Source organism: Mus caroli, unplaced genomic scaffold (genome assembly GCF_978045245.1).
Source record: "Mus caroli unplaced genomic scaffold, Mus_caroli_1 scaffold_2, whole genome shotgun sequence".
NCBI classification, from domain to species: domain Eukaryota; kingdom Metazoa; phylum Chordata; class Mammalia; order Rodentia; family Muridae; genus Mus; species Mus caroli.
The window spans coordinates 77,122,568-77,145,592 of NW_028227257.1; the positions used below are offsets into that span (position 1 = coordinate 77,122,568).

The 23,025-nt window shown below is 46.8% G+C and overlaps 1 protein-coding gene across 1 annotated transcript in view; it reads right to left on the minus strand.

The window, feature by feature from the left end:
* Positions 1-23,025, minus strand: part of Abtb2 (ankyrin repeat and BTB domain containing 2) — a 151,641-nt gene that overhangs the window by 38,922 nt on the left and 89,694 nt on the right. The window contains exon 2 of the mRNA XM_021179050.3: positions 379-525. Within this exon, the coding sequence (XP_021034709.1) occupies positions 379-525 (147 nt within the window). The remainder of the gene's footprint in view (positions 1-378; positions 526-23,025) is intronic.

Here is a 23,025-nt window from a genome sequence, read left to right on the forward strand (position 1 = left end):
ACTGGGTGGGACAGAACTCACCCCTTCTAATGCACACATGGCTTTACACTTATGTTCTCACACACATATTGAGCACCAGGAGCTGGTATTGGTGTTGGGGGAAGTTCTATGCACTGGGAAAGCTGCAGGCAAAAGGAAGCAAGACTCTGTCCTATGACTCTAATATTTTCTAGTTGGAATGGAAAACTAAATTATTTATGAGTAGATATGTAAGTTTCAAGTGGTGGCTAGTGCTTTGACTAGAACTGAAGCCACAGACAAGAACTCGAGGAAACAGATGGGAGGTCAGGTACACGGCAGGCTTGGGAAGACCTGTCTAAGTGCCAGGCCCCAGTCAGAGCGTTCTGTCTCACTTTCTCCCCCAAGCACCATACTTACTGAGCTCCGAGATGCTGCCCACACACGTGGCCAGGAGTGACTGCTCCAGTGTCCGAAGCTCCAGCTGAGCATAGGCATCTGCTCGCTCATCGTGGCCCAGGGACCCACCATTGTAGGGACTGAAGTAGGCAGGGAGAGAGAGGACACCTGTGAGGGAACAAGATGGAGGAGTCACACTGGGAGAAGAAACTCCGCAGGCCGTTCGCAGCTACTGTGTCCAGGGCTCAGTGCTCATCCCCTGTCCTGACGGAGTCACAGGACCCGCCCGACTGAGCCTTGGGAATGTGGGTCTTTGCTCTGCCTAGTGCCTCAGAGGTCATAAAGTGGACCAGTTCTCCTGGGATTTTACTGATATGTAGACAGAAATCGGATTTGCCAAGAAACTGGCCTATAGGCTCCGGGGCCCTTCAACATGCTTAATTGGGCCAGAGTGCTGCTTTCAGGGTTCTGGGGCGATGTGGAGACATGGCTTTGTCTCTATAGCACTTATGCTTGCTCGGTTTTGATGATCACAATCCTGCTCCTTCAAAGGCCAGCTGCCTGCAGCATCTTCCCCCTTCCCACTTCTTCTCTAAGCTCAGAAGGCCAGGAGACATCACTGGAAAGGGATACTGCCCTCTCTACTTCATGAATGGGACGGTCCCAGCCCCTGGCCAAGTGCAATTAGTGTTTCTCATTAGCACTTCAACAGCAGAGAAGGGAGCTTCAGAATCCATCCCAGGGAATGCCAGCTTGGAAATCTCTCCAGCTCACTGTGCAGTCTTCCAGCATACACCAGGAAATCAGAACCCGTGGCAGGGGAACGCTCACTGCAGTCAGAGCCTCCAGCAGGAATTCCCAAATTCTGGGGAGTTGCTACTTCTCTGATGGACTGTTCAAGTCTCTGCCTAGCCTTTGCTTATGTGTTGTTTACAAAAATAGAAAAATCCTGCCAGTCATTTTCAGGGAAAACTATAAAATTTCTTGAGAAACTGGGAGGGTTTGTAGAATGTGGCAAGACTAAGAGTCTCCTCTCTGGCATGCAGGGATGTGTCAAGGACACGCAGCAGCAAGGGATTTTAGGACAGTCCTCTGACATTTATAAACACTGTGCTGACATGTGATCAGCTACATGAACTTGGGTGGGTGACTTGGGCTTTCGGCTAACTAGAGACACTGGAGGAGGAACGTAAATCACTTTCTCAGGCACACAGTAGGAGTAGGAGTCAGGTTCAGTTGAGACAGTCCTAGAATGTGTAGCCTTGACCCTCTAGGAGTCTAGTCAGTGGATACACCACCAAAACTCACGCTGCCCCTGTTCTGTGGCTCCTGTGTGTGTGAGCACACAGCTGTATAACTCAAGGCCCTTTCACTTATGCATGCTCCCGTCTGAGCCTGTGACATTTCCCTCTTGAGGGGCAAAGGCATCGGGGCAGTCCTCCCCTAACCTGGGGCCCTTCCTGGTTGTGTCTGTCTAGATCACCCTGCAGGTGCAGTGATAGTTCTGTCTAGCCATCCTCCTTGGTGCCAGAGTAGCTAAGGCTAGCCCCACTACGCCTCCCCCATCCACATCACAGCCAGTATTGGCTCCACAAGGCCTAAACCAAAGCACTTCCTCAAATGTTTCTTTCCATGGGAGGAGAAAGAACTGGGCCATTCTCTAAACCTCGCTGGGTTCCCTGCAGCACACATCCTAACAGCTGAGTAACCAACACATCAGGACGAAGTGTTTAACGCTTTAAGCATTAAAATGAGTTAAACAGAAGAAGAGCCTCAGTCCTAATAGCCAGGTGGGGGGTAGGGTTCCTGCGGCAGCCCAAGTGCAGACCAGCATCTCCTCCTTTCTCCCTTTTCATTGACAGAAACAGCACTGGGACATGTGGATCACATTTGCAGTGCTTAAGGCAAGGAAGGGCACAGGAAATTCAGCTGACTTGTCAAAGGATTCCCAGTGAGGACTATTATGTCACTAGATCTGGTAACAGGAGCAGGCAACTCTGTTAATAGCTTCCTAGTTTGTCAGTTGTCTGCCATTCAAAGGAGCTCTCCCTTAATATTGTGGCAAAAGTAATTATGAGCCTGATATTAATAATCAGATAGAATCACAGCTTCGGCATGAATATCTTTTGCTTTTAAGAAACTGTTCTCTCTCTTCGCTTTCTTTCTTCTTCCAGCAAGGAAAATAATGCAGTCAGGATTAAAGCTGACTTAAAATTTTTTTCATCATTTATTTTTATTTTTATGTGCGCTGGTGTTTTGCCTATATGCATGTCTGTGTGAGGGTATCATATCTTGGAGTTACAGACAGTTGTGAGCTACCATGTGGGTACTGAGAATTGAAACAGGGTCCTCTTGAAGGACAGTCAATGCCCCCAACTGCTGAGCCATCTCTCTATCCCACTTTAAAATGTGTATGTAGAATGTGTGTATAGGGCATAGGTATGTATAGTACCTGTACACATGTACACATAGGTTTGAGTGCTCTTTCATACTTGGAGGTCAGAGGAGCCATCCTGTGTCCTGGGCTATCACTTTCAGACTTATTCTCTTGAGACAGGGTCTCTTACCTAACCTGTACAGAGTCCCAGTGACCTCTTGGGTTACAGGCACATTTGCAGCCACATCCGGTTTAGTATGGATTCTGAGGTTTCAAGCATAGATCCTCGTGATGCACAGCAAGCGCTCTCTCTCTCACTCATGGAGTCGGCTCTCTAGTTCCTGATTTATTGATTTTGTATGTGTCGGGCACTGTGACAGCAGCTCACACACATTATTTCACTTAGTCCCTTGGACTTCATGGAGTGCTATGCTCACCCTTCTTACAGAGATCACCAGAAACTGAACATGGGGTACCCGGTGTGAAACTCATCACCAAAGAGACTCGGAGCTGCGGAAATGAAATGATATTTTAATCTTGGCCATCTTGGCCATTTAGGGTACCTGGAAGGAGAGGGGTCTGTATGGGTCTAACGTTTCTAGGAAAGAAACTCGAGGTAAGAACAAGATATGATGTATTCTGTTTCTGTCTCTGTCTCTCTCTGTCTCTCTCTCAGTCTCTCTCTCTCTCTCTCTCTCTCTCTCTCTCTGTGTGTGTGTGTGTGTGTGTGTGTGTGTGTACAGCATGTGTGTGGAGGCCAAAGAACAACCTTTGGTCTGAGTCAGGTTCTCTCTTTGGCTTGAACTCTGTAGATGGCCAGGCGGCCAGTAAGCTTCCAGGCCTCTCTCTGCCCAGCTCTGAGTCATTCTTCTCCCTTCTCTCCTCTGCCCACTCCACCAATCAGCCACCAGGCCTTACTGCTTCTCATCCTGGCCTCCCTGTTCTCTGTAACTCTCTCATACTTCCTTGCTGTCTGTATGAAGAAATCCAACTGCCTTTTCCAGGTAAAACTATACAGTATCTTTCTTTCCTTCTCAGAAACATAGGGGTAAGAAGTGATTTTCTGCTGGTAAAGTGGCAAAACCCTCAGCATGTCCCCAGCATGTCAGGAGTTGGGAAGCCCAGCACACAGGAGTGTTACTTCTCTGAGCTACATTCCAGTGCTGTTCTCTCGGCTGACTCTAGATCACCGGTGGGGTGGAGACAACCCATTTTCTTCCCAGTGATTCTTCACTAGTGCCCAGAGAGGGTGGTGTTGAGTTAGGAGGGAAACTCCACCCTGAAGCCTGGGAACCTGCCTTCTCACAAGGAGGTGCCACCCAGGAATTAAGCCTGGTTTCTGCTTGCAGAGGCGCAGTCTCTCTCAGTTACATGCCATCCCAGGAGCAGAAGGGCAGCACACCATGTTGACAAACCAGAATTTCAGTTCAAAGGAAAAGAAGACGATTTCATCTGCTTCTCTGAAATACAGGGCTAATATGAAGGCACCGCAAGTCCTCTCTAGCACTTGAGGAAGCCCCTCGAGACCTCCCCCCATTTACCGTTCTAGTACTTTAAGTGGTATTCTAAATGGTCAGCAGTGGAAAGAAACAGAACTGGTGACTGCTGATTTCTCTCTGTTCATTTCACTCACAGTCATAAGAGCATGTGTGTGCTTGGGTGTGCATGTGTGTGCAAATATGAGTCTCTGTGTGTCTCTCTGTGTGGCACCATCCCTCAACCTACCACTTTGACAATATTAAATATAAAAATGTCTTTTCTGTGTGGGCCTGAATGCCGTTTAGATTTTTCAGATACTTCATCCCAAAGCCAGCAAGGCTGTAACATAGCTTCCCTTCAAACCTAATAACCCATTACAGCATTCTCCCTAGACTTGCAAATGACTCCTGTGGGGTCTGTGACTGACGCACCCTTTCCCTGCTCAGGACCCTCACCACCTACCCCACATCCTTCAAATGAAGTTAAAGACACACAGGGTTCCTTTTTTTTTTTTCTGCTGTTGTGAGGACATATGAGGAGCTGGGGGCTTAGGTAGAGCTCTATAAGCTTCTTAAAGCACAACTGATACCACCCCCAAATGGTATCCAAAAGGCCTGTAGAACTCTATTCCCTTGGAGAAACTGTTTCTACTCTTTGATTTGGATTTTTCCATGGAAGGAATGGGTAAGGAGTTGATGTGGTTGGTTTTTGTTGTTGTTGTTGTTGTTGTTTTGTTTTGTTTTGTGTTTTGAGACAAGGTCTCATGTATTCTAAGCTGGCTGCAAACTCCCTATGTAGCTGAGGATGACCTTGAACTCCTGCCTCTATGTCCCAAGTGCTGGGATTATAAGCTATGCCACTACGTTTCGCTTGAGATGAAATTTTATATATAGAAATTTAATACCCAGTTGTTGTATATTAGTCATCCTGGGATAAAGCACTAAGACGCAAAAGCATGGATATTATTCAAAGAGATTCAAGTGGAGCACAAGACAGTGGAAACTAAAGGCTTACTGAATGCTATTTATCCTGACAGTTCCAGCTGGGAGGTGAAGGCATGGGTGCCTCCTGAAGCAAAGGGAAGAGGAACAAAATAAGAAGACGAAGTTGAAAGTAGCTTGAAATATGCCTGGAAAACTGTCAATCATTCATATAATTCAGATGGCTCATCAAGAATTATCAAACGCACAGCTAATGCCTGGGTCAATCTATCTCACTGAGCTCTGTGACAACCAGGAGTTCAAACGAGGACAACATTCTGAGACAGGGAGGGAGGAGTCTGTGTGTGCATGCACATGGAGCAGGGTGTCCAAACTTAGAAGAACCAAATGCTGACCAGCAGTGAATACCAAATGGAAGCAGGCTTGTATATTTTCTATACTCTATGCCCAAACAAACTTAGTAGGGCTCACCCTACTAAGCTCTACTGGTAAGTTATGACTGTCGTGTCTCATTCTCCTGTGGGACACAGGTCAACATGGGCTGGGCCACTTGGCTAAAGCCTTGTTAGCAAATGGCAAAGTGGAATGCAAACTGAGCAGCAACCACTCTGTCTCTCCCCATCTCTCCCAATCTCTCCCACCCTCCCTCCCTCTCAGTACAGGAGACTGAACCACCTAAATGATAGGCAAGTTGCTCTACTTTTTGAGATAAGAGTCTCATTAACTTTCCTAGACTGGCCTTGAACTTGTGATTTCTCCTGCCTCAGCCTCCAAAGAAGCTGGGATTATGGGCCCCTGCCACCAGGCATAGCTCATGCTTCTCTTCAAAATTTTATTTTTATTACATTTATTTATTTCCTGTGAGTATATATGTATGGGGGGGGGGCAGTGGGACTGATATTTCCTCGCCACATGTGCACATGGAGGTCAGAGGAAAACTGTGAGTTCTCCCTTCCACCATGAGGGTCTCAGGGATGGAACTCGGAACTGTGTAGGTCCTCAGACTTGTAGGCAAGAGCTTTACCCACCAAACCATGTCACTCCTCCCACTTTCTCTTTTAAGGGCAGAAATTAAAACCAAATAATCATCACTGCCTGGTGGATACCTCACTCTAGCTAAATCACTGGAGGACGGTCTTCCTGTCAGGTTTTGTGGGGGAACTAAGCAATAAAATAAAAACGCACAGTTACAACTGTCCGAGTGTCTCACTTGCTCCTGAGGAAAAGAACAGTCAAATGCCAGGCTCACTTAGCTAGGGGCTGAAAGCCCTGAGAGCCTTGTTCTGCCAGAAACTGCTGATGTGGCTGTTCTTCTCTCCCTCAGTCTCTCAGTGAAGCCCAGACAGGGCAAGGGTCTGGAGAGGAAGAAAGGGCGAAAGGAACACTAGAATGTCCCACAAAACAGTGCTAGTGATTTTGAAAGTCCCCTGGAGCATTCTGACACTTCCTTCCATCTGGGTAGACATCACTTGGTCACAGACAACATACTGAGACAACAACATGAGGAAGTCAGCCAGAGGAGACCATGGGATGTAGCTCAAGTTGTCTGAAGCACAAACTCAATTCAAATACAGTCTCTTTACTGATGCTGGCTTCTTTGCAAGTGATTAAGAGGAAGCGGTTTCAGTCTATGCATCAATTCAAAAAGTTACACCTACAGGTGAACTCCGAAAACCCAGCAAGAATCACAACCAGGGCAGCTTGGGACAAAAAACCAACTGTGCATTACTGAGCTTCTTCCTTGGAAAAAGGCTCTGTGTTACTTTGAATACTTTAAGAGATTCTAGGTGGCCTCTCTCCAAAGGATTAATGTAACAGAGCAAGAACTCAAGTGTGCCAAGAAGCACAAGGCTTGGAATGACCTCTTAAAAAACGAACACTATCTCATAACCACGGTGCCTTTACCACATTCTGTCCTTGCCCCATGGAGGGAAAGCACACTTATTCCTGTGGACTACTTTTATAAACAACACATTCAAAACACACACACAGGAAGCAGGTATAGTGCACACGCCTGTCATCTCTGTGCTTTGGAGGCAGTGGCAGGGTTGTGGGTTTTAAGTTAGCCTCTGCTGCATGAGTTCCAGGCCAACGTGGGCAACTTATTGTCTCAAAACCAAAAATAAGCAACCAAAAAGACACACATAGGAGAATCTCTGTGAGTCTGAGAACTATTTAGTGAGTTCCAGGCCAGCAAGGGATATATTAGGAATTTATTAATACATGAATAAAGAGTGTATCATATATTATTCTTATACTGATTAATGATTCTTGTATAAAAAGAATTAAAATGAAATCTGTCTAAGTTGTAGAACAGGACATCTATGTATATCATTTGCAACAAAAAAATTCAAAGTTGATTCTTTAAGATTTTATGGCAATAAAATGTGATCAGGCTTGCTAAAAGACATTCTTAAGTAATAATTTATATTCAAAACAAATGTTTATGTTGCTATTATTTTTTTCTTTTCTTTCTTTCTTTCTTTCCTTCTTTTCTTTTCTTTCTTTCTTTCTTTCTTTTTTTTTTTTTGAGACAGGGTTTCTCTGTATAGCTCTGGTTGTCCTGGAACTCACTCTGTAGACCAGGCTGGCCTTGAACTCAGAAATCCGCCTGCCTTTGCCTCCCTAGTGCTGGAAGTTGCTATTATTTTTTATTATTTTTAATTATATGTATGTGTGGGCTTGTACAAGTGAGTATGGGTATCTCTGGAGGCCAGAAGATGGCCTTGAATGTCTGGAGCTGGGGTTAAACTCTGTTGTGAGCCACCTGATGTAGGTGCTGAGAACTGAACCCAGGTCCTCTGCAACTGTTCTGAACCTTGGAGTCATTTCTCTGGGTCCTAGTATATTTTTGACACTTTCTGGACACTGGGGAAATATTATTTCATAGTACAGGCTATGCCCTTATCTTCATGAAGATGCCATCCTTCAGTGGCTGAGAAACCCACCTATGTTTTCATGTTCTTTGAGAACACAGATTTCAATGTTCTTTTTCACCTTTCTAATTTCTCCAAGCAATTCTGGGTGGAAGACTTTTTCTCAGCTTCCTCAAATAGGACTACTTGATATATGCACTGATGGCAAATTTACATGAACCAAATGATCTGGCTCTCACTCTGGGTGAAAATTTCTCTTGAGGGCAAAGATGATTTCTTTCTCAGGAGTGAAGTCATCTAACATTAAAGATAGTTCTGATTGGACTGTAGATTTTAGGTTTTTTTTCCCCCATTGTTCAAGGTGTTTTTAGACAAAACCATTATTAGCTCAACCATTGCAGGTTTGCAGAGGGGGGTCAGCTCTATGTCACTACTCTAGAAGGAGATCCAACCTGTATGCACCATCCTCAGCCTCTGCCTGCTGTGTCTATGCTGGAGACGGGGTATCAGTCACAGTCCTTCTCCGTGACCTGTGCAAGCTACAGTACACTGGGATCTGGAGCAATCCTCACAGCACTCAGCCAGGCTTACAGCTGGGGACAAGGACCCTGGCCACAGCCCTACACTGTCTACCGGCAGGCAGGACTTTCCATCCTCTTACAGGAAGACATCCCCTGCTTGGGTGGGGAGTGGTGCTGCCGAGCCTAAGAGGGGAGTAGGTGGGGCCTCCCAGTGTCAGCTGGTATAGAAAGAGAAGGATGCAAGGTGGCTGTGCACCTAGATCAAGTACAAGTCATTCATTTCTTGGGGAGTGAAAAGCACCAATTATCACAAGGTCTGGGGCAGGCGGCCAAGGCAGCTATTCATAGAACATGAATGTGTTAGTCAGAAATGCTGTACACTGGAGCCCTGCTTAGGAAACATACCCGCTGCTGTGAGCTTTCCTTCTACTTCCAAAGGAGTCTGACCACTCATCTCCTTAGGTAATTTAGAGGCGTGAGTCACAGAGATCAGGGTTCTGAGCCCAGCCTGGCCACTTACTAGCTGTGTAATTCTGAAGGAGTCACTTCACCTTTCTGATCCCCAGTCTGTTCATCGGTATCTGGAGCCTAACAATGGCTGAGTTTGAGGACTGAAAGAGCTAAGCACGTAGTGAAAGGCCTAGCACACAGCGTGTTGTAAGTAGGAATATTTGTAATGAATGGCTTCAATAACTTCAAAGGTCATGAGATTAACACCAGCAGAGAAAGGGCCTGAACCCACAATACTCTGTTATTTTGTACAGACCATGACAATTCTTATTCATAAATAATCTTGGGTCTATGCATCACAATTACACAAGATGGATCATTTATTCTACATTCATTCATTTCTTGTACTCAAAATTACTAGTGATGACCTGCCTGTCAGAAGCTGTTGTATTCTAGGAACAGACATAAAGGAGAAGGCGGGTCATTTGCCCTCAGGAGCATGCAGCCTAATGAAGGAGGTAGACTGTATATCTGCTGAGTCAGCACTGTGTCCAGCGGGCTGCATGGAGTCCTCAGAGAAGGGAAACAAGCTCTGAGCTGAGGTACCCAGGTGCGGGGGCTAAGGAAGGCTTCCCAGAGGTGGCAAAACCTCAGCTGCTTGGAGGAAGAATCAGATCTTGCTGACCAGGTTGTGGGGTTCCCTTATCTTTGCCCTCACAGGTGGCTGCCACTCGTACCTGCCCTGTCCGTGAATTCTGAGGATCTGAACACTGCTCCGCATGCCTGCACGGCGGATGCTTACACTGCTGAGCCATCTCGCAGCCCTCGCTTTCCTTTCTGAGACAGGCTCTAACTAAGAACCCCAGGCTGGTGGAGAACATTCAACCCTCCTTCCCTCTTCCTCTCAAGCGCTGGGATTATCGCTGTGTAAGACCACATCCGGCTCACTTCAGTCTCCTCCACGTATTTCATGCATGGCTAGGCCAACTCTTCTTAGCTATGGATGGCATCTCATCTGGCTGGATGTGCCATCGTTTGTTTACTCACTCACTCCGCCGCTCTCATGGTCGAGCAGTTGTGGAGAAAGTGTCTACAAACAGCCGTGGGCAGAAGTTTTCAATTTCTCTAGGGGAAATACCAAGGAGTGTAATCACGGAACCATCTGCTAAGCATATATTTAGATTTTCAAGGAAATTCTCACGGATCCACTGTGCACTCCCAGCAGCAGTGCATGCGGGTTCCTTCATTGACTAAATCATCCCCCTAGCCCCGCAAAGTTTGGGATTTTAATGCAACCAGCTTACTTTTCTTTCATGAGGCTGCTTAGACTGGAAGCAGGCCTGGGTTCTGAGAGGAGCCCCAGGTGCCTTCAGCTTTCTGGCTTCTGGTCATGCACACAGGCCTGTGCTGCCCCGTCCTTCTGGGAAAGCCAAGATTAGGATGCTTTGCACACACAGCCTGCATGGGAAAGTTCGTGGTAGGGGAAGAGATCTTGGAAGGGGAGCAGGCCTCTTGGAAGGGCAAGCCTTCCCTGGAGAGTGCCTTTGTCCTGCTGTACTGGCACAGAGGAGCTCTGGTCTGACTACACAGTGTGAGTGATCGTTGTCTACTTCTGCTGCAACTTTGGGCTTTGGCCTGAAGCCCCTTGCTGTCAGTTTTACAAGCTCCTATTTGTAGCCTCACATTAGGCTCATTAAAAAGCTGCTCCCTGTGGGGCCATAAATGCACATGGAGGAGCGGAGAGTGAGCTTGGGAAACTGCCTAGGATCTGCCCACCAACACTGAAGAGGACCTAATGGAAACAGTGAATCAAAGCCTCCTGGCTGGAACCAGGCTGGCAACTTGCCAAAGCAAAGGCAGCCTGCAAGCCCCTCCCACAGCTTGCTTTGGCTTCCGGCTTTGAATGAGGCAACCTGTATGTCTTGTGGAGTGTGGTCCTCTAAGCAAACAGATGCCATCTTCACCAGGTTCTCTGTACCTGCCTGCAAGTGGCACTCATGACTGATCGAGTATTGGGCTTGTGGACTGTTGATTTCCTCACAGGAAGGGGTGGGGAGGACCACTGGCCCCATTACCTGAGTATCCAACTACTCTCCCTAGCCATTTGTATGCAATTTTGTCCTAACTGTGAGACCTCAGGTCTTGGGGAGGGGTACAGCATATAGCCTGGGAAAGACAGTTCCATCTCCGCAGCCATGGGGAGCCATTGTCTATGCTGGGTGAAGACTTCCCAGCGCAGCTACCTTGGAGTCACTCACTGTGGTGGTTTGAGTTACATGTCCCTCGTAGTGTAAGGTATTTAAACAATTATCCCCCAGGTAGTGCTGTCTGAGTAGATTTAGGAGGTGTGGCCTTGCAGGAGGAAGTATGTCACTGGGGATTGGCTTTGAGAGTTTAAAAACTTGGGGCATTCCTGGTTCACTCTTTTGGCTTACTGCTTGTGGTTTAAGGTGTGAGCTCTCAGTTCTTGCTACAGCCACCAAGCCTGACTGCTGCTTCCGCCCTACCATGACTGACCCTTCTCTCTCTGGAGCCATAATCCTAAATGAGACCTTTCTTCTGTAAGTTGCCTTGGTCATGGTGTTTTAATCACAGCAATAGAAAAGTAACCACACACCTGTGTTCTAGTACCCATGCTCTGCAAGGAAGTCCACGATGCTCAGTGGTCCCCAGGGTGAGCTACTGGGGAACTGGTTTGTTGTTGGGGCCTTATCAAGAGGGGTAGATACTGTTTACATCTGTTTATATCTACCAAGGAAGAATTCTCACAACAAATGGAATCTTTCTTCTACTCCTTTCAGCTTCTTATTTTTCCTTCCTTCCTTCCTTCCTTTCTTTCTTTTTTTGTTTGTTTTTAAATGGAAACTTTTTATTTCCCCACTGAGTACCCTGGAAGAGGGAAAATGGGCTAGACTGCAGACAGAGTACCATCCACAGGTTAAATAAATGGGCCACATGAACCAAGGAGATGGAAGGTCTTCCTATGTTAATGGAGGATGTGTAGCTCCCAGGTATGTAATTTGTGCTGTGTGAGGGAGGGCAGTCCAAATCTGCTGGTGTGCAATTCTAGGACATTATTAGCATGAGGCTCACTATGAATGTAACTTCCAGTCCAGGTCACCGGATGCTGGGCCGCCTGCAGTTCTGTAGGCTGCAGGCCTCAGCCTGGCCTGGCCTCCATCGTGATTTCCAGGATAGTCTGGGGATTTGTAGGGAGGCCTTCACCTCCTACATCTAGATGTGAAGCCCTTTCGTTCTATGCCTTCACTGTGACTTTTATCACAGCACGGGTGCTGCCTGACTCTCTCATACTTTGAGCGTGATCTTCTCTTTCCAGGTGCATTTCCCTGGCCTGGGTCATATTCTGCATCTCTTGCTGGTGGCCTCCTGCTACCGGGGTTGACTCTATTACCTGAATCACTGCTAGTCAGCATATCTCAAGTCTCACAAAGACTGAAGTGCTCTGCTGGCCTGCACACCATACCGTGTACATTCCAGGTCACTGCTACTTGGCAGAAGAAACACTCAGAATCTTTTTACCTTTTTGACTAAATTCCAAAAACATTCTTTGCACTGTGGCTTCACTGACAAGCACACAATTAATACTCCTGTAAAACAGCAAAAACAATATCCAGGGCTGGAAGGGACCACAGAAGACATGGGTTTCAGATCTTACCCAGGCTGCTTACTGCTGATTCCTGTGTCGCAGTGAGTTAGCTATACTTCATAAGAACACCCATCCCATGCCTGCCTTGCTGTGTGTCTTCCCTTTAGTTCCCCACATGGCCATGTAAGGGTCCAGTCCTTGACCCAGAACTCTCTCCAGCAAGCTCATCTTTGCCTCAGACCACCAACAAATTCTCACTGAATGTTCCTAATCTCTGCTGCCCTCCCCTTCTACCCAGTGCTTCCTCTTCCCAGAGCCCTCCCCACAGCAATGTACCCCTCACGAGTTAGGCAGCCCGAGACAAGCAATGTTTTCTCTGAGCCTCAGCTTACTTGTCTGTGGAATGGGAACGACAACATTATTAAAGAGAGAGGACTGTGATAACATGATGTCCACTGATCTCTACAAACATGCTGTGTCTCTCACCCTAGGCACACCACAAAAATAGATGAAAAAAAAAAAGAATGGAGATATTCCTTTTTTTTAATTAGGTATTTTCTCTATATACATTTCAAATTTCAAATGCTATCCCAAAAGTTCCCTATACCCTCCCCCCTCCCTGCTCCCCTACCCACCAACTCCTGCTCTTGGCCCTGGCATTCCCCTGTACTGGGGCATATAAAGTTTGGGGCCTCTCTTCCCAGTGATGGCTGACTAGGCCATCTTCTGCTACATATGCAGCTAGAGACATGAGCTCTGGGGGTACTGGTTAGTTCATATTGTTGTTCCACCTATAGGGTTGCAGACCCCTTCAGCTCCTTGGGTACTTTCTCTAGCTTCTCCATTGGGGGCCTTGTGTTCCATCTTATAGATGACTGTGAGCATCCACTTCTGTATTTGTCAGGCACTGGCATAGCCTCATACAAGACAGCTATACCAGGGTCCCTTCATCAAAATGTTGCTGGCATATGGAATAGTGTCTGGGTTTGGTGGCTGATTATGGGATGGATCCCTGGGTGGGGTAGTCTCTGGATAGTCTGGTCTTTCGTCTTAGCTCCAAACTTTGTGACTCCTTTCATGGGTATTTTGTTCCCTGTTCTAAGGAGGAATGAAGTATCCACCCATTGGTCTTTCCTCTTCTTGATTTTCTTGTGTTTTACAAATTGTATCTTGGGTGTTCTATGTTTCTGGGCTAATATCTACTTATCAGTGAGTGCATATTTAATGACTTCTTTTGTGATTGGGCTACCTCACTAATGATGATATTCTCCAGATACATCCATTTGTCCAAGAATTTCATAAATTCATTGTTTTTAATAGCTGAGTAGTACTCCGTTGTGTAAATATACCACATTTTCTGTATCCATTCTTCTGTTGAGGGACATCTGGGTTCTTTCCAGCTTCTGGCTATTATAAATAAGACTATTATTAACATAGTGGAGCATGTGTTCTTATTACCAGTTAGAACTTCTTCTGGGTATATGCCCAGGAGAGGTATTGCTGGATCTTCCGGTAGTATTATGTCCAATTTTCTGAGGAACCTCCAGACCGACTTCCAGAGTGGTTGTACAAGCTTGCAATCCCACCAGCAATGGAGGAGTGTTCCTCTTTCTCCACATCCTCGCCAGGAATGGAGATATTCTTAAATAGTAAAGCAAGCCTTGCTTCAGGTGGAATTATAGGATAAGAGAAGGCTTCAGACTCTTGAGGTGGCATGGCTATTCTGTAGGTGGCCAACAAGAAGGCAGACACTGGGGGACAAGGTGGGACTCCTTCAGCAAAGAAGGGAAAGAACCAGACGTGGCAGTCTGGTCTCCCAGCTCCAATTCGAGCCACAGATGGACCAGAGCACTGAAGTGTCAGTATACAGTGCCCACACTGTTATGGCTGGTGTGACCCGATGTTTACAGCAACTCTGCGTCCACACAAGGCTTGCAGACTGCAGGGCCCACCCTCAGTCTTTACACTTCTGCCTTGAAAAGAAACAGGGGTATGGGGGTGGGGCAGAGAACAAAGGCCCTGCTTGACAAACAAACACGTGTGACACCTGGGACACTTCCATAGTAGGAATCACTCGGTTTCACTTTTCCTGACTCATGCAGCCACCAGTGGCCACAGAGAACTGGGTTCCTGAAAGCAAAGCTGGGGCTCTATGGGGTGGACGGACGAGAGAGGATTGAGACCCAGACAAAATTTCTGATAAAGGCCCAATGTTTAATTTTGAGTCTAAATATTAAAGGGGGGAAACCCATCACCCACTGTGTCAGGATCTCCTCGGGAAAACAAGCTCAGCTGCTCAGCAGATAATGGCTTCTTGCAGAAAGCTGCAGACATGGCAGATCAATAGACTTTACCTAGGTCAGAACACTCTACCCTAGGTGGGCTAACCTATGGTGGCAAAAACAAGGTATGGTTTAGCCCGCTCAAGGCTGGTGGGAGGACACAGACTCAGATAAACACTGGAATCAGTCAGGGAGGATGGGCCATCCTGTCTAATGCTTGACCCCATCCTCACTCATGGATGCTGTCCTCTATGAAAGAGAGACCAAACCCAGAACCCTCAGACAATGACAAGGCTGCTTCCCTAGAGAGTACATACTGTCTACTGTGGAGGAGGCCGGGATCTAAGCAACATGGTCAGAACACACTTTTGAGCACCCTGTAGGTAACAGAACCCTAACTTTAACATTAAGAATCCACACTGCAAGGGGCTAAAGAGCCTGCAGGAGATGACACAGTTTGTAAGCATTCCAAGTTGGCCATTTTTTAAACACTGAATTATAAAACTCACTCTTGCAAAGAAACACTCGAGTGACATTTTCGTATAGCCACAGTTGTAACCATAACTATTAATTCAAATGTGTTTGTCACTGTTCAAAGGAACTTGGACCCAATAACAGCGAAGCCCCCCTTTTCTACCTCTTTCACCCCAGAAACCAAATAGCTAATTTCAGATATTTCACATACATGAAACCACACAACATATGGCCTTTTGTGACTGTCTTTAGGGTTTTTTTTTGGTGGGGGGAGGGGATAAGGATGAGGTTCTCATGCTGTAGCTGAAACTGGCTTCCAATTCATGATCCTCCTGCCTCAATCTTCTGAGTGATGGGCTTATAGATGTGTACGACCATGCCTGATTACCACATTGTTCTATTTTACTTATTACACAACAGGCATTTCCTGTCTTTAAATGTCTCTGAGGGTCACTGCTACCTGCCTCCCATTATGCTTCTCCATACGGTCTACCCTCCTCTCTTCTGAAGCTCACACTGTTCAGGAGGTGGTGGCAGGGCTCCTGGTTAGAACCCACCAGGAAGGGAACAGAGTTCCCAGGAGAAGCCCTTGAGTGCCGGGGTGTGGACAGACACATGACTAACATGGACATGTGCATGCTTTGCCTTTGCATCCTTGTCACAATTATTTTTGAGAAAGCAGAACAGGTATAAGTGAGCCTAAAACCCACCTCCACACTCACATCATCCAAGAGTGGTTTTACAAACCATGCTATGGAGTGACACAGAACTGTGGAAAACACACACTTATCAAGCAAAATGAGGCTCCAAATACCTAAGGCGTCTCGAAGAGCATGTAATACCTACATGGTACCTGGAATACAAGATGGCTCAAAAGGAAAAAAAAAAAAACAAAAAAACAAAAAAAAGGTACCTCTGGCCAGGGAGTGGACACAGAAGGCTCTTGTAAGCTGGTGATGGGAGAATGGTCACCCCAAATGTGATGGACCAGAGGGACGACTGCCCTTCTCTGACATATCATCAGTCACTGACTGCTTTGTTATAAAGTTGACTTGACAATGGGCATTTGAAAAGATTTTGTTTGTATACATACGTCTAAGCATATGTATGTGCACCAAGTGTGTACAAGTACCCATGGAAATGAAAAGACTTCAGAGTCCCTGGAACTGCAGTTATAGGCCATTTTGAGCTGGTTGATGTGGGCTCTAGAACTGAACCTGGGTCCCTTGCAAGAGCAGCAAGCACTCTTAACCATGGAGTCATCTCTCTGGCCCCAAGAGAGGCTAGTCCTTTCTTATTTTCATTACAAATCTTACTACACACTTGGCAACTTTTTCCTTTGTTTAAAATTGCCTGTGGCCTAGTAAGGGATTTCCCCCACTCCTGGCTCCTCCTGGCTGAAGTTAGAGACAGAGGTAGGAGTATTTCCCACCCTCCCCAAGGAGGCAATCTCTCAAAAGGAATCATGAGTCACTCAGATGAGCTTCCGGTGAGATCACATAGAGAAGCTATTTGTGGACACCTTGGCTGAGACAGCTGACAGCTGACTGACTCAGTGAGGCGGGGGCTGGGTGGCAGGTACTCAAACAGAAACCTGCTATAGTGGCTATGGAAAACTGTTAGGGTCCCCTCCCTGGACTTCTGAGAACAGAGGCGATAATCAGAACCTCAGAGTCTTTCTTGTTAAATTACCTAGGACCTCCCCAACTAGAGACCCCAGGTTACTTTCACTGACAATAAGACTGCATTACATCCATCTGAGGCTGGCAAGGGTGGTACCAGGGCTGCTCCTGCCCCTGGTAGGAGGGATACAGTTCCAGTGCCGGGAATCTAACCTCCTAGGAACCTCTTAGATGCCAGCTCCACTCTGCATCTCATAGCACATGGGCACAGTGCTACAAATTTGCATGGTTAGCTGTCAGGCTGTGGTGAGCCTTAGGGATGTTCAGGTGAGATTGCTCAATGAGATCCTTCCCAACGTGACAGGGCAATGCTTTCTGCTCCTGTTAGTCTCAGAGGTTCTGGGAATCCTGGTTCTGCCCTGGCTCCACAGGAACACTTAGAGATTGCTTCATTAATTAGCTTACAAGTTTAATGTTTTCTCCCTTCTCTAAACCAAGACTGCGACTCCTCACAGCAACGACTACGTGAACAGAGGCTCAGGAAATACCTTGTGAAATAGCTGAATGCCACCAGCCAGCTGGCCGACCACCACCCTTAATGTCTGCACCTGTTTTTATATCTGCTAAATGGGCATAGCTTCTCTCCTGTGTTTATACTCAGATTATATAAAGCCCTAATCCCAATGCTGAAGCAGAGTAAGAGTTCAATAAAGCACTAAACAGTAGCCTACCACATCCCAAAAACTTGATGAATTAGCTTTTGTTTGAGGAGTACCAAAGGGGAAGGAATGGGAGAGATCAAAAGAAACCCACCATCCTAAGAGGATTTATCTATTAGAGCCATCCAGGCTTGAGAGGGATCCCCTTGTTTCTCAGCCACAAAGCAGGGGTCCTGCTGATTCCACTTCTAGGAGGCAGTTGCAGCAATTCATCACTAATTGTCATTTGCCATGCTTTTCTTGATCTAGAATGATGAATCCCTGTTAAAGGGTCTAATTAGCCAGTCTTAGCTAAATGAACACTCTTTGTGCCCTCAGGTAAGGAGATAAGGCTGGCAAGGCTAAGGGAGGCTGCCCTTCCTGGAAACAGTGCTTCCAGGTAGCAGAGTCCTAAACCCAGAGGGCTGCAGGCAAGGCAAGGACCTACTGGGCTTCCCTGATGCCTACGCCCAGAGAAGCAATGACTACCAGGATAAAACAGAGATGAGGATGGACTGACCTCCCTGTAGGGCTTCTGGGGACAGACAGCTCTGTGAGGAAGAGAAAGAGGCCCATGGAAGTTCCTGAAGATTCTTCTCAGGGGAAGATTAAAAATGGACAAAGAGACATAGCTAGAAGGGAGGGGTGGGAATAAAGAGAGAATGCAGGGGCTTTATTTCCCTTGAAAGAAGAGGTCACTGGGAACAGTCTATTCATTTGAAAAGCAAAATGTGCATTTTGAAAGAGCTGAGAGGTATGGACATTTTCTCCTTCCTTTGCTCTTGTAGATGTTAAGAGAAATCACATTTGTCTTCCTCCTCTGGCTTGTGTGACAGGTGGAAAACAAAGAACTCATTTTAATGTACTTTTAAAATTATATATTTTTTGGTTAGCATATAGACAATGGGTTTTGTTACAGCGCTCTTTGATTTGTGCTGGCTTCATCTGAAGGGTTGTGAGAGCTTGTTCCTGGCTTGAAAAGGGAGCTGTGGCTTTTCTCACAGCATTTTAAGCAACACATCACTGGCAATCAGCTGCCAGAGAACTCCATTTCTTTGCCCTGCACCTTCCCCCTGGTTTACTGATTTGCCCAGGAAGGCCTCAGGGCTCAAGGCCAGGCTGGGGTCTCCAGGGAAGGCAGAAGTGATTGAGATGCCGATAAATCAGGCGTGTTGGGCCGGCTGGAAAAAGGCAGATAAAGAGACAAAGACTGGAGGAGTGGGAATAACAGCTCAGCTCATGTGAGCTGCAGAGTCTCCTCTTGTGGTTCAGTGCCTTGCTGGGTGCCGGTCACGTCGACCCTTGTGATCATGAGAGGTTTCCACCTACATGGAAACACCACCTCCATCAGAGTGCCATGAAGAGATGCCCCGCTAATGGACTAGGAAGAGCCATTGCTGCTGTTGCCCTCTAAGGCTCTCCAGGACTGGACCTCACTATAATCCTAGATGCCCAGCAGTTTCCTGTTACTGCCGGGTTATTTATGACTATGATAAGAAAACACCACGTTTGAACATATGCTCACACACTGAATGTCATCTGTGTAGCTCTGAACTTGTGGTTCACGCTGGCTTCACTGGGGTCCTGGGATACACATTGAGGAAGCACAGAGGTGAGTGAAGTGCTCTACTTCCTCTAAAGTACTAATGTGGTGAGGAAATCACTATAATGCAAACAACCTCAAAGGCTGGAAGTTCTTCCTGAAGATGAAGCCTTGGGACGTGGATGAGAAGAAGGCTCCTTGCCAGACCACATCACACCCAACTCACATACACTTCTGCATCCCCTCTTTCCATGTGGGAGGCTGAAGGGACTTTGTGTGAGTGAGACATTGGTGCTATAGTTGACATTAATTTCCTCCTCTTCTGAAGTGGGTAGAGGTCAGGCTTGAGCAGGGCAGGCTACTTCTACCCAGGAACCTGTGGTCTTCCCGGAACGCCGATTTCCATTTTACCTGCTACAACCTGGTCCAGTCCATGTGGTGGCCAGGGCTGGGGGGAGCAGTGTGCTCTACCTGAGACCTCACCTTCCCCCAGCTTCTGGGGCTGTGTGCTCACCTACGGGGCGACCTTCTCAGACACCTCAAGGCTGAGCCGGCCAAGACTACACTGAGTTTCTGTCTTTATCTCCTTCTGCCTTTACCCTGGGCTACCAGCCAAAAAGAACAAGTGCCCTTCCTGTGGCATCCTGACTTACTTTGTAATATAAGGTTAAGTCCTCGGAGAAGGGGCTCATCTCTGCTGAAATTCTTTACAACCCCTTCTCATTTCTGACCAAGACCCACTAGAGACCCATAGCCCAAGGACAGAAATATATCTCAGTATGAATGGGACCTTGTCCCAGAGAATCAAAGTTGCTCAAGACCCAGCAGCACAGAGGTTCTGTTTAACAGTTAGGTAGAGCTTATTTCCTTCTCCACAAAGATGGTCAATGGATGTAGAATCGACAGATCACAGGAAAATCATAACTGCAAATGCTGCTCATCGTAGCCCTTTTGTCCTGCCTGCCTGCCGGGGCTTTCCGTCTTACTTTTTTTTTTGTGGCAAGGCCAGGATAGGTGGGGAGTCCTGTTATGTAGATTAGGCAGGCCCCCTAATCCCAGTGACCCTCCTGTGCCCTTCTGTCTCATTCTGAGTACTGCTATTACAGGTACTATCACACTCAGCCCTGCTCTTTCTTTAAAGCTCAAAACTGACAACACCCACAAATGACAACAACACCCACAAATGACACCCTCCTGTCCCACAGCTTCACTAACTTTTCCATGTGATAAACTGAGCACATTTTCTGTCTATGGAGCAGGGTTTGCTGGCAGGAGTGGCTCCAAAGCCTGGGTCATAGTTATAAGGAATCTCTAATATCTGTCCTATCCATGAGTAGGATGTGACTCGACCCACTAGAAGGGAACCCATGAGTGACAACTTTGCTTCCTTCATCATAGACCTTCTCTGCCCACACTCAAAAGACACATCAGCAGAGATTTCTAACGTGAAATTAAAAGATATTCTACTGCCTGTCCCCAGCTCCTCCCAGGATCCTGCTCATGCACACAAGGAGGAGTTTAGTCAGACTGCTCCCTTTCTTGAAGGGCTGTATTACAGCCTACTGGTGAAAACAACTTGGGAACCAGATGGCTCTGTATGGTTTGGGCAAAAACTTCATTTCTTTGCTTTAGTTTCCTCATGTTTTCTCTTACTCTAATATATAAACATCGTCCCATTTATCATCACCGAATGAGGCCAGGGTCTTAAAGTCCATGGCTGTGTTTATAAAATTGGAAACTGTCATGGCCTTAAAAAGGGTATGGGAAGGGCTGGGCACTGAGAAGTGGCTTGTGACAGGTCCACAGGATGTCTTGTTTCCCATCCCACACTTGCTTTAGCATACATCTGGTACAAAGAGGCACTGTGGCTGTGCATCTCAACTCCTGGTCACTATGTACTGCAACTGTGCTCCCTGGGTCACCTTCCTCCTAAGGCTGGGGGATGACTCTAGAGAGTCGCTAGGCTTATAAAAAGTCTCCCCTTATAAATGAGATCAGGACTCGTTGCTGCATGGGTGATGCTTTCGGCTTTCTTGTTATGAGTGTAGCTCTGTGAAGTACCTCTTTGTCACCCTGAGTCACAGCTGACCACACCCTCCTGACCCAAAGTGCTAGAGTTCTGAATCTAGAGGGCAGAGGGACAAGAGGGGCCTGGAGCTGGCTTCAAGGAGAATAGGTTTTGTTTGTTTTTGTCACAGCGAACATCAGACTGCTTTGTGATTTGTGGAATTGTGAATCCTAGTCTGTGCATGGCCAGCTGTTGGGTACTCAGGACATAGTGTATATATAACACACAGGAGTGGTAGTAACAGTGAGGCTGAAGTAGTGACAACAGACACTTGCATCACTCTCATCATTTGGCCCATAGATGCTCAGTGAGTAGCAGTATTTCTGGGCTCTAGTGTTTCTTTTTGGAGAAGTGGGGTGGTAAGAAAGGGCGGGATACTGTGTGAGTTCTCTAGTAACCAGAGATTTTGAGGTGCTGGGAAAACAGGGGCAACACACACACATACACACATGGTTGTAATGACCATTTAGGACTTCTCCCTGACATAAAGTCATGGTAACATCTAGTCACCACAAACTGATGACTACTGAGCTCTTGCACCCAGTCAATGGTTCACCTGGGCACTGTCTTGCTAATCCTCAAGGTTTGGGAGGCACAGTATCTTTGTCTTCCAGAAGAAGAACCAGAGCTCACAGAGGTCCTGGACATAAAGTGGAGGACTGAGGTCATGTAATAAGGATGTCGGGCTGCTCTTCAAGCCAGGAGCCTCTGCCCTGCTACAGTGCTGCCCCATGTCCCAGCTCACTGGTTACCTGCATCTGGAGCCCCATACAGAAATGGCAGAAGTACATGGGGTGGAACCTTCCTCCTTTCTAAGAGAGATTACATCCATTGTCATCTTGGTTTCTTATAGACAGCCTAATCTGTAGTAAGGTTTGCAATGAAAATAAGAGAGAAAGGAAGAGACTCTCTTGGGGCTGGAGAGATGGCTCCATGGTTAAGAGTGCTTGCTGCTCTTGCAAGGGACCCAGGTTCAGATCCCAGGACCTATCACACTCAAAACTGCCTATAACTGCAGTTCCAGGGGCTCTGAAGTATTTTCATTTCCATGGGTACTTGTACATACTTGGTACACATACATATGCTTAGACATATGTATATAAACAAAATCTTTTCAAATGCCAATTGTCAAGTCAACTTTATAACAAAGCAGTCAGTGACTGCTAATATGTCAGAGAAGGGCAGTCGTCCCTTTGGCCCATCACATTTGGGGTGACCATCCTCCCATCACCAGCTTACAGGAGAGGAATGAGCAGTTCAACCCATTCTAGATTCTGCCTTAGCCAAGACAGGACACCTCTTCTGAAGCTCACCTTGCCCATCCGCAACCCTTCTCCTCTAACAGAGGCCATCACCGCCAGCAAAGAGCTCTTACAGTTCTCACACCCTCCTAGAATCCATTTTCTATCAACCTACAGAATCAGCCCAAAGGAATATGTCCCAATCTTGTCACTAGTTTATTGATTTATTATCCATCTGTGAAAAGGGAAGAGCAGTATTGATTTTCTTATAGGCCTTCTATAGCTACTGAAATCAGTTATGGAAAGTCCTTGGCAGAGACTTGGTATTTGGGAGGGGAAAACTTGAAGCCTGTGGGCAGACAGCAAAACCTAGCCCTGATAAGGCTAGAGCAGGGTTTTCTTGAGACACGCCCCAGTCTCAAGTATCAGGACAGTGACTCATCAGGGGGCATTAGCAGGGCCTAGAAAGGGCTGTGTAGGGAAAATCCC